The 15,400-nt window shown below is 39.7% G+C and overlaps 1 protein-coding gene across 13 annotated transcripts in view; it reads left to right on the top strand.

Moving 5' to 3' along the window:
- LOC105478200 (SH3 domain containing kinase binding protein 1) overlaps positions 1-15,400 on the top strand; it is a 362,161-nt gene that overhangs the window by 182,013 nt on the left and 164,748 nt on the right. For 8 of the 13 annotated variants that reach the window (XM_024791660.2, XM_011735294.2, XM_011735298.2 and 5 more), the window contains one exon: positions 10,463-10,592. In XM_024791660.2, coding sequence (XP_024647428.1) covers positions 10,463-10,592 — 130 coding nt within the window. Of the gene's footprint in view, positions 1-10,462; positions 10,593-11,157; positions 11,215-15,400 lie in introns of all 13 variants that reach the window. The other 5 variants (XM_071088621.1, XM_011735293.2, XM_071088620.1 and 2 more) reach the window with 1 other exon arrangement.

Below are 15,400 nucleotides of genomic sequence, written 5' to 3' on the forward strand. Positions count from 1 at the left end.
ATTATGACAAAAGTTATTATATATGTAGTATGTGAAAATATTAGGAAGCTCTTATAACAATGATAAATTATAGATAAATTTGCCATAAACACAGAACCCAGACGGAGAAAAATATCTTAACCACAAGAAAATGTTCTGCTTGGCTGTTAATTAAATAAATACAAATTAAGACAATAATGGGTTTTTACTTATGAAAATCCGAAGAAAATATTTAGTGGTAAGGCTGTTGGCAAGGCGTAGAAGAACTGGTGAATTTGTATGTCTGTGTTATCCTTATATGAAGCTATTTGGCAAGGTATGTCAAGAGCTATAGATATCTGAATAACACTTTTTGACTCAGTGATCTCGTTCCTGAGAATTTATCCACAGAAACTGATTGATGATAGAAGAAACATGTGAAACGTGTTAATTACAGCAGTATTTGTGATAATGAAAAATAATCAAGAAGGAAAATTAAGGTATATTTTCCAGGTAGAACATTGTGAAGCCATTAAGATGGTAAACACAGGTTTTTAAATATGTATTTGTTATGATACTTTGCATTGTAATTATCTGTTATATTCTACTAAGCTGAGAGCTTTTCAATGGCAGGGACCTGATTTTTGTCTATTTTTATATTTATGGTACCTGGAATAGTGCCTGAAACCTAATATGCACTTTAATAAATGCTTGCTGAATAAGTAAATGAATCAATGGAAATACAAAAATAGTTTTTTTGCAAATTGAACAAATCAGAACACAAAACTGCATACACTAGGATAAAACCATGTAAAATATATCTATATGCTTGTGATCAAATACTGAAAGGGAACAAGAATTGAAAATGCTTCTGTCATAGAAGATGACTTTTCTTTTAATGTTGTAATAATGCATTAAGAAAAACCACAAGTCAAGACCAGGAAAATGATTAATACATTTCTCAGAAATATTGCCCACTTTTGCCTGCCTATTGGCTGCAGAGAAACTGAATGTTGATTGCATAAAGGAGAGAGAGGAGCGCTGGCAGAGCTGTTACTGGATTTGCCTAGAGGCTGATAGGCCTTTGCCATCATCTACAATACCAGCCTCCTTTCTATTATTCACTGCCAGCTAAATCCTGCTCGTCATTCTGGACTTGCTTCAAGTAGGAAAAAGGAAAAAATAACCATATAGTCTATGATATTTACATAAAACAAAATGTGTAAAGGCTGGCCTTTTAATCCAAAGTTTTAAAATATCATCAAAAATTCCCCATTGTTCCAGTTTACTTGTTATATTGCAGAGACTGGGCCCTTGTCACTGTATAATATAAAATCTGTCCTTTTCTCTTGTAGTGAATGTTATATAAATGCTAATGATAGCTCTTCTCTAATTCCACTGATGATTAAAAATAAACAGAAAAAGGCAATAAACAAAAACCCCTAAATCACAGAGACAGATCAAGGCAAGAACATAATAGTTTTGCAATACTGTAGGATTAATCTATTAATAAAATATAACATGTATTGTATGTGTATAATATTTTTATTGATTAATAGATGGATTTCTCTTAATTTTGCAAAGCTGTACACACACACACATACACACACACACACACACACACACACACACACACACACACACACACTTTTTTTCTCTTTTTGCCCCGACAGATAAGCCTTAGGAGGATTTTGAATTTACGGACTAGTTTTTTTGAAAGAGTTGAATCAAGTAGGGAATCCTAAAGTCCTAAAACATCTGCCTTAATATCTAATTTTAGCTTAAAATATCAAAATGAATATTCGTTCATAATTTATCAATACAATCTTATGACATAGGGCCAAGGCCACTTCCCTAAATATGGGTTTGCTGGTTTGAGTTCCATCTATCTCTGCATCCATGGTGCATCCTCGATGATTCCCACTGGGTTCTGTCTCAAGTTCTAGAGCCACACCCCCCACCACTCACCCCTTACCTTCTTTAGTTGTCTCCTTCACACCAAATGTGGCAACGGTTTTTTTTAAAACCTTCAGATCATTACCTTTATCCTTCCTCACCACCAACTCTTTCTCTTCACACCTGCATATTTTTGTGCAATTTAACCAAATGTGTGCTACCAATAATGAGCAAGAGACTTAAGCAGGTTTAGGTAGAAACAACTTTGACCCTTGGTCGGGTGAACAGCTTGCTCATCTGGCAGGAGCGAGTCTACCAGCCCTGACTGCTCAGCCTGAGCCAGCCTCCAAAGCATGGTTTAGGGAAGGAAGGGAATGCTCAGGGCAGTGTGGGGATAGTGGAGTTGGCAAAGCAAGGTGCCTGCCAAGAAAGCACCTGCCATGCTTCTAGCTCCTGGCTGGAGAGTGATGGTTGTGCTGTGAAAAGAAATCATCGTTGTGAACCCAAAGGAACCAGACTGCCAATTCAAAAGGAAAGTAGCAGGCTGTGAATTCCTGGATTGATATTTTTAAAGAAATCATTGTGAATACACACTGGGTCATTTTTATCCTGAATGGAGAAGACAAATAAATACAGGCAAAGTTCTAATTATAGGAAGAACAGAGATGGCATGTGAATGAGATTTATAGGAGAAATAGCATTTGAAGGCCCCTGGAATTTTTATGTGGGCTTTTTGGCCTATGATGTGTTTTTTTGTTGTTGTTATTTTGTTGTTGTTGTTGTTGTTGTTGTTGTTGTTGTTTTTGAAAAGTGTATAAGCCACTTTGTTTTTTTGTTTTTTGTTTTTTTTTTTGAGATGGAGTCTTGCTCTGTCACCCAGGCTGGAGTTCTGTGGCATGATCTCGGCTCACTGCAAGCTCCGCCTCCCGGGTTCACGCCATTCTCCTGCCTCAGCCTCCTGAGTAGCTGGGACTACAGGTGCCTGCCGCCACACCTGGCTGATTTTTTTTTGTATCTTTTTTAATAGAGACGGGGTTTCACCATATTAGCCAGGATGGTCTTGATCTCCTGACCTTGTGATCCACCCGCCTCGGCCTCCCAAAGTGCTGGTATTACAGGTGTGAGCCACTGCACCTGGCCGAAGCCACTTTGTTTTTCTATGTTATCTAGAGCCTGGGAAAGGAGCCACTTTTCCTCTTGTGTTGGATTAGCTTGGTCTTAGCCAGTCTCTCAGTCATGGCTCAAGGGATGTTCAAAGATTCTTGTTTTTCTGTGTTCTTTATGGTTACTTTTCCCAGTGGCCCCCAGTCAGGCTGGCTTAAAGCCTAACCTGGTTTTGTGGCTTGCAAAGATGATAACTTCCATTTTCGAAGTACTTCTGCATCTTCCTTCTTGTGCCCATAGAAGATTTGGTACACTTAGCTAGAGTTAAATAGGCCCTTGAACTTCATCAGAACTTTAAATCAGTCAGACAACTTTTGTGGGTGTGGATAGGCAGTCCATCCTCATGTCATTTTTTGCCCATGGGAAGTCAAGTTTATTCAAACGCTGATCAGTTAATAGGTGATCGAAGCATACCGAAGTTCTTACCTGTTAAGATATCGCCTTGCTTTAGAAGGGTTTGTATCTCTTTGCAAAAAAATAAAAATAAATAAATATAAAATATCTGCTTATTGGAATTTGATAATCCATAGAGCTTGGGCTGTTCTACAATTACTTCTCCAAATAACTTTTACATGTTTACATGAACACCTTTGATTTCCTAATGTGCAGAGATGGTAAAACATTCATATTAAGGAGAAGGAAGCCGTGTTTAGAAGAGAAAGTTGATTAGATTTGAATCATCAGCATACAAAACAGGTCATATGACCCAGCCATCCCATTACTGGGTATATACCCAAAGGATTATAAATCATGCTGCTATAAAGACACATGCACATGTATGTTTATTGCAGCACTATTCACAATAGCAAAGACTTGGAATCAACCCAAATGTCCATCAGTGACAGACTGGATTAAGAAAATGTGGCACATATACACCATGGAATACTATGCAGCCATAAAAAAGGATGAGTTTGTGTCCTTTGTAGGGACATGGATGCAGCTGGAAACCATCATTCTTAGCAAACTATCACAAGAACAGAAAACCAAACACCACATGTTCTCACTCATAGGTGGGAACTGAACAATGAGATCACTTGGACTCGGGAAGGGGAACATCACACACCGGGGCCTATCATGGGGAGGGGGGAGTGGGGAGGGATTGCATTGGGAGTTATACCTGATGTAAATGACGAGTTGATGGGTGCTGACGAGTTGATGGTTGCAGCACACCAACATGGCACAAGTATACATATGTAACAAACCTGCACGTTATGCACATGTACCCTAGAACTCAAAGTATAAAAAAAAAAAAAAAAAAAAAAAAAGGCCACAATCATATAAAAGTAACATATTTGCAAGTTTAAAGGTATTTATAATAGATTTGCATAGCTGTGGGATTTATCAAATATTTCAGTGCTTACACTCTGAGAGAAACTGTGTTTACTGAGATTCAGAGATTGATTGAATAGAACCTGTCTCTTGAAACATGTTAAGTCTAGTGAGGGAGGGCAAGATATACACAGTTAAGGTAACTGTCCACCCAAGATGTTACCGAAGTGGCAAATGATGGCATTGATGAATGAGAGAGGAATATAAAAATAGGAGTAGTCACAGAAGGTGAAGAAGATGCTTTGTAGAATAGATGAGATTTCAACTGAATATGCAAATGGTGAGTGGTATTTTTGTTAGGTGCTGGAGGAAGGAGGACATGGTGTTAGTAGAGCCTTGCTCTGCAGTAGGGGAGGACCTGTGAACCTTTGGGACAGGTATAGGTTATAGAAAGCAGGTGCTGGTGGATGCAATGAAATGGGGTTGAGATCAAAGTTATAGCGCTGGCCACACTGAACTTTCAAAGGAGCACCTGTTTAAAGATTCCTAATCTAGGGATTTCCCAGGTGAATATATCCCCATAACCATTTTCTCACCTGGAAATAGTGATGGGAGAAAACTTGAGGATCTTGATTCATCAGAAAGGTTATCTTGCTGGCTTGTGTTACCATTTATTCATATTTTTTAATTGGAATGATAGAAAGACCTTAGCATTGGACTCACTTAGGAATTTGGGGACCTGTGGCTGTTTTTGAAGGACAAGATTATCAAGCACTGCTGAAGGAAGTTTCCAAAAGCTCTACCAGAAACCCTTTCCACTCTGATGAAAAATCATGGATGTTGCTCTGTCTTGTTGGGCAGTTGGCCTAAGTCTTAAATAGAAATTGTATATGTTTTCTTAAATGACTTCCCTTCCAGTTACTCTACAGATTTCTCTTTGAGGGCCCCCTCTCATGTAGAATAGCCTTGTTCTCAGAAGAGTGAGGGGAGGGAATGAAAATCAACTTCTCTATGTGAATGGAATGTTCTGGCCCAGCCAGAAAGAGGTAATCATACAATGAACTACACAGGAACTGGGGGAAAACATTGGTCCAGCCATTTAGGACCTAGATAATGCTTGTTTATATTTGACATAGCCAGCTTTCTCACATCCTCTGAAATTGAAAATAATGTAGGTGTTTATGCCTTCAGGAAATGCCCCCCTTAAAGATATGCTTTTTTTCACCAATTCTACTGATAGAAAAACATATTTGCCAGAAACGGTTTGTATTTTCAATAATATTTAAAAAGTTAAAATTATGTCTCAGCACATTTATATGAAGTTCTAGAAGAAGTAAAATGAATCAAAGGTGATAGAAATCAGATTAATGATTGCTTGGAGGTGGATTGACTAGGAAGGGGCACAGGGAACTTTCTGGAGTGATGAAAATGCTCTGTATGTTAATAGAGGCGTTGGCTACAATGGGCATTTATCAAAACTAATCAGCTTGTATTGTTAAGTTCTGTGCATTTATGTAAATTATACTTCAATTTTAAAAAAGCTTTAAAAGCTATCTTAACATTTTTCTAGTGTTTTAAAAATTCTCAAAACACCTTTCCCTGCCTTTCACAACTAAGAGAAAGAACAGTATTACAATTTTCATTCAGTTACTTCTGAAAAAAATTTGAGGAAAATTTTAGCAACATTAAGGTGTGGGCCTTTCCTTAGACTTTGATGTGTCACTTTTCTTTTATGGGAAGAATGGTAAAACAGCTCTTGAAACAATGAAGCTGACTTCATTTGCCTGTGTGCATCCCCCTAACCCCAGGCTTCCCTCAAACCCACCCCTCCAGTGTGCTTCTGACTGGGGTTTGGGTATCAAAGTATTCATTGGATTAAAAAAAGCTATAGTCGTCCTTAGATGAATTTTTTTCTGTCTTGCTACTTGTGCCCTTCGGTAGACTGTAGACCTGGTAAAGCCTCTGTTCCCCTTCTTAGTCCAGTTGACAGGTAAAACTTCAGGGGTGTTAAATAGGAACTGGTCTGAATAGCCAAGTACTCACAGGTAGCACGCTATCTTTTCAGTCACAGACTTCTTTAATGCCTTACAAATGGGGTGCAAGAAGGGGTGGGGATGGGAGTATTGAAGTTCACCCAGGTGTTTGCCCAATCTCTGACAGGGCTAAGATTTAAAAACTACTTCCTTGGACTCTGAACCCACTTAGATGCTGTTGATTGTAAAGACATGAAAATTTCAAGGCCCTCAGATAGAAACTGTTGAAGTGGTTTTATTCTGTCATTCTCAAACACTACCAGGTGTAAGCTGCTCTGCTTCCAGCTCTGGGCCAAAGGTGAGATTCACTCTTGGGGCACAGTGAAATTGTATCTTAGTGCATTTATATGAAGTTCTAGAAGAGGCAAAACTAATCAGAGGGCTCCAGAGCTGGCTGGGTTGGTCATAGAGGGACACAGGTGGGATTTGTTCTCAGCCTAGAGCCAAGGCCTGCAGAGGACTGTTTATGAGTGGGGAAGGGAGAAGATGGGCATCTGCCCCCTTTTATTATTGTCCTTTCTTTGGGGTGGAAGTTATAAGCCCTTGGTGTGGTATTCATGATCCCTACTTTCTTACAAAGAGATGCATTTCTTTCTTTTCTTAACTATAGAAATGCAAACATAAGTAAGCTTGATTTCTAAGAAGGGTCATGGGGTGTTCAGGCTCTGTAACTTCCTCTCTCTTGTTGGAAACTTCTCAAGGATGGAGTCTTTATCTGTTTTGTTCAGCAATGGATCTGTCTCCAGGTACTGGGGCAGTGCAAGATAGGTGCTCACTAAATATTGGTAGAATTGGTGGAATTGGGAGGACCTCACAGACCTGGGTGTGGCAGTACCTAGTTAAGAACAGTGGCGAATATAGTTAGGATCTCTCAGTTCCTTTTGCTCCTCACAGGAAGGAAACCTTTTTCTGTGGGGGAAATCAGAGCTCTATAGGTCCCATGGAGGATTTTTCCCAATAATGTCCCTGCCATTCATTCGTTCATTCATTCATTCAATGTGTGAGGCACTGTGCTTTACTCTTAGAATGAGTGAATGAATGAATGAATGAATGAATGAAATCACATGGCAGTGTCCATGTCCTCATCTTTATGCAGGAAGTTGAACTAGAATATCTCTGAAGAGGGATAGTGTGAGGTATCATTTTTCTCCTGTCTCCAACCTCAGTCTCGAGACCAAAATAGCTGGCCTGGTTATAGAAGGAAATAGTACTGAACGACTCTCACTGGTACTGGGGCCACCCACACCATCCTCATGAAGGGCTCCAGCTCACAGAGAAATGAGCATCTTGCCCATGGTGCGCCTGTGATGGGAAGTGTGTGCCCAGGCGACGAGCAGTGGTTTTATTGTCTGCCCCTCCACTTACTGTGTGGCTAATGATAGACCTCTGCCATTTTCCCATAGGCCACTCCTCTCAGACTGTGCTTTTGACAGTGATACAGGCATCTGGGGGTGTGGTGAGGTGAAGATACATCTCTTTTCCCAGCAGACAGCCTGCTTTTCCTACACATCAGGATGGCTTCCCTCAGGGATCTTGGGCAGGAGCCACTTATTACTAGGAATAGGAATGTTCCAGACATCTTCGAACTAAGTGGGTTGGAATTGGCCCAGCTATCCCGTGCTGTTGGGGATTATGCCAGGGACTGCTCATTTGTGGTTTGTGCCCTTGATTTTCCCCTCCTGCCCTGTGACTCCTGGGAGAGAGAGGGTCATTTTCTGGTTTCTTATTCAGTACCAGCACAAAGGACTCTGCTCAACAAATCCTGTGATGATTGATACTGAGACTCATGGTGAATCTTCCTAACCATCTAAGCCTATAAAAAGCTCCTTGAAAAAATAATATGTGTCAGTTGAATTGGCATAGAAACATGGAATGATTTCAGTGGAAATGCTGTGAAATGCCACGATTTGGTATCAAATAGTCGTTGGGACAGTTGTGCATGGATGCCGTCATCTGGATTCTCTCCCGAAGATTTTGTGATCGTGCAAATGTAATTGCCACTCTGCGAGTCTGTATCACACAAGTTTCCTTATAAATGCTCTAAACATATCGTTCAGGTTATCTCCATTCCACAGGCTCCATCAGCAGCCCCCTTTCTCATACACACCTGTCCCCTAAGTATGGCTGCCATTTCTTCTTCTAAAACCTACCTTAATTTTGATTTCTTTTTTCTCAAAGCCTTCCTTTAGCACCACAGATCTCAGTGAGCTCAACTTTGTGTAACAAGTTTGATGTGTGCTAAGTCATGGTCTTTTCTCATCTATTTACCTTGCATTGCTAATGTTTAGTCACACCTTTCTATCTTGGTAGAGTATTCACCTCTTGAGGAAAACTAAGGACATGTCCTATACAGTTCTATGTCCTGCAGCCCCTAGTGAAGATTAGTAATGCATATATACCTCTAACGCAGATTGAGATGCTGTCCTAAAGATGACAACTGTGAAGTGTGTTAATTATTCCCATCATGCAGATGGGAATAAAACGGGGTTCATTTTGGTAGGACAAATTTGAATAAAGTCACACAACTGCTAAGTTTCAGGACAGACAAAATTTGAACTGGACTTTTGACTCAAAGTTTCTTTTTCTTTTTTGTTTAAATTATTTTAACTTTTAAGTTGTATTTATTAATTTGGATTGGTAATACAGACGTTCCTCAACTTACAATGGGATTATGTCCCAATAAACCATCATAAGTTGAAAATATCATAAGTTGAAAATGTATTTAATACACCTGACCTACCAAACAGCGTACCTTAGCCTAGCCTACCTTAAATGTGTTCACAACACTTCCATTAGCCTATAGTTGGGCAAAATCATTTGGCAACACAGCATACTGAAGAGTGTCGGTTGTTTACCCTCGTGATCACATGGCTTACTGGGAGCTGAGGTTTGCTGCCGCTGCCCAGCATTATAGAAGTATTGTACTACCTATTGCTGGTCTAGGAAAAGATCAAAATTCAAAATTTGAAGTATGGTTCCTACTGAATGCATATCACTTTTGCACCATCATAAAGTCAAAAATCCTAAGTCGACCTATTGTAAATTGGAGACTGTCTGTACGTGTACATGGTAAAACAATTCCAAAGGTTGTATTGTACCCCACCATACTGCTTATAACTTAATACTTGCTTGTTTTCAAACTGCCCTTATTTTCCTCTAAGAAGCCAGTTTGCTATTGTGACTTCTGCTATTCTACTAGTGGCTCTATTACAAAATGCAGGGACAATTTTTTTACCCTTCTGTCACCCATCCCTGCTAGTTGATCACTCAAGGCCAGCTCAGACCTCAAAGGGCCTCTAATCCAAATCTGCCTCATCCATTCTCACTGCTCCCCCGATTCAGCCTTCACTCCTTACTCAGATATCATAGTCTCGCTACCCTTCCTACCTCCCTACCTGCTTTCGGTTCATCTTAGGGTAAGCTAGAACCCTTCAGAAATGTACAGGAAGCTCTTATACTTTCTGATTGAGTTCTTAGCCTACAGGTAAATTTTTAACTATATTTTTTAAGCTGTTTAGTTAGTTTGGTAGTCTGGGGAAGCCATTCTCAGTTTTTAGATAATGGTTTTAAATGCATAAAATAAAACACATAGGATTATAAAGGGAACAATTTATATTGAAATAGTTGTCAAATTATTTTAAAACCAAATTTTGATATAGTAATCTATAGGTATCCTTATTAATAGACTAAATAGCAAAGGTCTCCCAGTAGGTGTAATAACTATCACCATTTCAAAGCAGCAATGAGCACAAAAGATATTTTGAGATACTCATAGCATCTATGATGTGATATGAAAATATCTGTGGTTTGTTTGGTGATGAGTCACAGGTCCTTCTAATATTGATGTGTTACCTACCCTACATTCATAACCAAAGCAGATGCCAAATTTCAGTTAGAGGCCAATGAAAATGAAGTATTAATTTTGTCTCTTTGCATTTATGGACCCCAGGTAAACACCCCCTTCTTTAGCCTGAATCTCAAGGCTCTATGTGGTCTGTTTTCTTGTTCCCTGTTAACTTTAAAGCCATCTAGTCTCCCTGCGTGGGCTCTACATGCTATACCATACAGACGGGAGCAAAATTGGAAACCACCATGTCTAACCTGACCCTTGCATCTCTGCTCTTTTGTTTGTATCTCTGCAGGTAGAGGAAGGATGGTGGGAAGGTGTTCTCAACGGGAAGACTGGAATGTTTCCTTCCAACTTCATCAAGGAGCTGTCAGGGGAGTCGGATGAGCTTGGCATTTCCCAGGATGAGCAGCTATCAAAGTCAAGTAAGGAAGTCCACCCTACCAAGCAGGAGCGGGGGAGGGGGGGACTGGCAGGCTGTGCTCCAGCCTCCCTTCTGTTCTGTATCCTATGCCGAGAGGCTGTGGTAAACGCTCACGAGTATTTTTTTGGTTATACTACCTTAACCCACTGTGGTTTAGGAAGCTGATCACTATAAAGGTGTGACCTATAGCCACACATTCTGTATGTCTCTGGATAGGTAACTGCCAGCCTTCATGCCTTGGTAATACTGTCTCATGGGTGGCCCATGTTGCTGTGCCTCCATATACTTCTAGAGTGTTGCTTACTGTAAGTTCATAATTATTTAAAAAATGAACCAAATGGGATTGTCAGTATTTCTCAGCATCCCTTGAGGGACTTGGAGAAATTGCAAAAAAAAAAAAAAAAAATCAGTGATGGTGAGAAGTAAAGTGCTATGACAAGATGAGTGCATGCCAATCCCCTTAAAAGTAGGTCAAGACAACTGAGAGTCCAGGTCCCACCTTGGGTGGTGAGCATGTGTGTCCTTCTGCGATGGTGACAACGAACTTCAGGTCTTTCTTTCTCCAGGGCCTGAAGGTCTCCCTCCAGCTTCTCTGCTGCCCTTTCCAGCTCACGGAGCAAAAGGTCAGGACCGGGAAACTTTGTTCTCCCAGTCACTAACCCAACTGTGGGCGTCTGTGTATCTCTTGTGCCGTCTTGAGCCAAGGTCATGGGCATGAATGTTGTAGGAGGCTCAACTGTGCAGCACTACCTGGGGTTGCAGAATTTCCTTTCTGACAAGAGGAGGGCAGCTTAGTCCTGCCCAAATCATTCTTAAATGTCTTCCTTTTTCATTTGGAAAAACCTGACTTGAGTGGTGTTCTCATGTTAGTTTGTGTCTCTTTTATTTAACCAGTAGTATGATTACATAAATGTCTGATTTGGAGGTAACGCCATTTCCAGAGAAGTGCTCAGGCGACTTCCTTCACTTGGTGTCTCAGCAGCAGCTCTGGATGATGTAGCCTGACATACCCAGAAACAGCAGCACTTGCTGGTTACCCAGTGGCTTCAGCAGTGCTCCTTCCCTCCACTGCCAAAGCCCGGGACCCTCCTACCCCTGAACCCCATTCCATCCTAGAGTCTATGGTAGGAAGGTTTGGAAGGGGTTGAGGGGCAAACAAGGTGTCTTGGAGCTCCTGTTGCCTTCTCTGGCTCAGGGCAGGAGGATTCTCTATTAACATGGCCCAGCTGATGAGTACTACTGGGAGGGGAGAAGGTGTCCTTGATCCCACATTAGTGGAAGGTACTATTGCTTTCAAAATCCATATTAGAATTCTAGCTGCCCTGGTGTCTTCTTTTGTACTCTGGAATAGAGTACAAAAAACTATTGTACCTGGTAATTAGGTCCCATAATAACAGTACTCTATGTTAGGGACATTGTGGATTAAATGGGATTTTTTGGAGGGAGGACCAAATTGGGTCATTATAACATTATTTCCATGAATAAATTCATTACAAGTTCCAATAGCAATAATGTGCATAAACCACCTTGCTCCATAGCAGACCCATACTAAATGGTTGCTCTCATTGTTAGTCAAGATAACTGTTGAGACATAACCAGTTAGTATCAGTTGCTTGGAGGCTGCTTGCATACTGATTGATAGTGTGTTGGCTGAAGCATTGTGACTGCATTTGGAAATTACTTCGGAGTTCCTCTACTGATGCAGAGGAGGAGATCTGGGGAAGTATTAGACAACCTCTTAGGAAAAGTCTTGACATCTTGGTGTCCTGCCATCTTAGCTATGCTCTCAGAGCTGGAAGATCAGGGGAGTAATGCCTCTTGTATCTTTAGAACTATTGAAACAAATTGACTTCTCTCATTCCAAGTCAGTAATATGGACAGCTCACCTTGGCTGACCCATCAGTTAAAGGTATATGGTGCTGGAATTCCTGGTACAGAGGATTAGGAGGTTGGGTGGAATGGTCTTCCCATTTAGCATTTTGTCATCACCTATTCAGAAGGGGCATTTTCTCTTCTAGAGACTGTTCCCCACACACAGTTACTCAATTAAAAGCCTTCCATTTCAAGACCAGGAGAGCCCAATAGTTTCAGCAGCCATGTTTAGTTGCCATTGTTGAGGGGATTTTGAATCCCCGGAGAGGCATGGTCTCCTAACAAGGATGGCTGCTTCTGATAAAGGGTACATGGCTTTTGTAATCTTCCTGTATAAGCAGTTAAGGAAAAGAGGGCCCATCTCTCCATCCGTTGGTCCATATCCATCGATCTATCCATGCTTCTTTCTCTCCTTCCTTCCTTCCTTCTATTCTTCATTCATTCAATCTTTATTGACACCGTGTTGTTACTAAAACACTGTCCAAGGCACTGACGATATACAGAGACAAATCAGACAGGGTCCCTGCTTTCAGTAAGCTCACACTGCAGAAAGCGGACATGCAAACCCAAGTTCAGCAAAGTGTCCAGGTGCTCTGCAAAGTAAGCATCTGAAGAAGAATGGGGCACAAAGAGGCCAGTCCCATGGGGATGTGGGGCTTCATAGAGGAGCAGATGTGAGGATAATGAATAGCTTGCTAACTTGAAGTAATTCCCTGAAAGAGAGAAATAGTATCTCTCAGTGTTCTGACAGAATTTCCAGTAGCAGGCCAGGCATGGTGGTTCATGCCTATAATCCCAGCACTTTGGGAGGCCAAGACAGGTGGATAGCTTGAGCCCAGGAGTTTGAGACCAGCTTGGCCATCACGGCGAAACCCTGTCTCTACTAAAAACAAAAACAAAAAAACAAAAATTAGCCAGGCATGCTGGCACATACCTGTAATCCCAGCTACTCAGGAGGCTGAGGCATGAGAAGTGCTTGAACCCGGGAGGCAGAGGTTGCAGTGAGCCATGATCACACGACTGTATTCCAGCCTGGGCTACAGAGAGAGACTATTTAAAAAATATATATATCCAGTGGCCACTTACACCCTGAATTTGCTTCAGTGTGTGACTATGTTAAGATTTCTGTAATTGGATCAGATCACATACAGAAATTATATGTACTGGTAGGATTTCTGTAAGTAGAGCCTTTGGTTTTAAAAGGGATCTGCTTATTCTCCATTCCCAGATAATGGTGTTAGTAGTTTTGATGTGCTTTACTTAAAACAAAAACAAAAACAAAAACCTTTTTGTTTTGAAATATAGATTAACAGAAAGTTACAACAATAAATACAAAACTGTACAGAGAGATCCTTGTACCCTTCACCCAGTTTCCCCCAGTGATAACATCTTTTTATAATTATAGTACATGCATATTACTTTTGTATGAAACCATAAAAGACAAAATGTGGTTCATACACAAAAGACATCTAGCTTTTTACTCTGGTATGAGATAAAATGTACTTAATCTAGGTCTTTGTTAGGCCAACCCACTAATACTCTTCACAAATTACAGTTCATTTTTCACAGAGATTGCTTAATTAATACACAGATATGGGAGTAAGTTAAATTTCTAATGTTTGTGCTATACTGGTAATTTTTAGAGATCATAGTGACATTGTATGCAAATCCTCTTAATTTAAATGCTACCACACATTAGGGTAAGGTTTTTCTAAGAATGACAAAATCTGTATCTGAATATGAACCATGTATACAGTGAATGCACATATATCTCTTTGTTTCTGACACACACACATACACCCCTACTTCTGTATGTGCACATGTTTATTTGGTATTTGCATTCTTCACATTTCTACTTCCAGAAAGTCTTTGAAGTAGTTATTGAGTTGAATTTTGTGTACCAATGGATGAATGTGATAGAAGAAACATTGGCATTATATTTATAAGGGAGTGTGCCAAGACTGCTTGACACATGGTAGGTGTTTAATAAATGCTTATTGAATCCCCTTTTACTATAAGGAGGCATTTTTATTTTTGAATGACAGGTGAAAGTCTTTTGAACTTGCTTTTCTCTCTCTTATTCTGATGTATTTTTACATATGGTAGTTGGTTATGAAAGTCTCTAAACTTTCTTAGATCTTTGTTTAGGGTAATCTAGTCTATCAAAGAAAGAATTGCAATGATTGTGTTGGTGGATATTTTATCCATTTTATCTCAGAGAGGAAAATTTATAGTTATGTAGTAGCAGAAACTTTTTGCTGCATATTTAAATTTGAAAACATCTTTACCATTTTCAGAACTTATGAAACCTTAAAGGTAGTTTTTCAAAAAAAAATTCTTATAAACTTTTTTATTATTGAAAATGTCTAACATATACAAAAATAAGAATAGTCTAATGAACCTCTGTGTACCTATCACTCAGCTTCAGCAATTATCAACCTTTGGCCAATTTGTTAAAATTATAGCCCTCCATAGGCTTTGTCCATATTATCTTGAAGGCAAACCCCAAATATTATATAACTTCATTCATAAATATTTTAACATGCATCAATAAAAGAGTGTCTTAAAATACCATTTATCTCACACACATACAATTACGGCAATTCCTTAGAATAATTAAACACATGGTCACTGTTCACTTTCCCCTAAAGTCTTCTTTATTACCATTCATTTGAGTCTGTATCCAAATAAAGTACATACATTGCCGTTAGTATGTCTCAAATCTGTTTGAATCTATAGATTTCTCCTTCATATCTCCTTTTTTTCTTGTAATTTTTTTGCTAAAGCAACTGAGCCCCTTTTTCCATTAATTTCTCACAGTGTGGCTTTTGCCGATTTCATCTCTGTTGTGCCATTAAATCTGTATTCCTATAAATTAATCATTAGATCTAGGGACTTGATTAGATTCAGGAGATATATATATATATATATAAAATA

Source organism: Macaca nemestrina, chromosome X (assembly GCF_043159975.1).
Source record: "Macaca nemestrina isolate mMacNem1 chromosome X, mMacNem.hap1, whole genome shotgun sequence".
Taxonomy (NCBI): domain Eukaryota; kingdom Metazoa; phylum Chordata; class Mammalia; order Primates; family Cercopithecidae; genus Macaca; species Macaca nemestrina.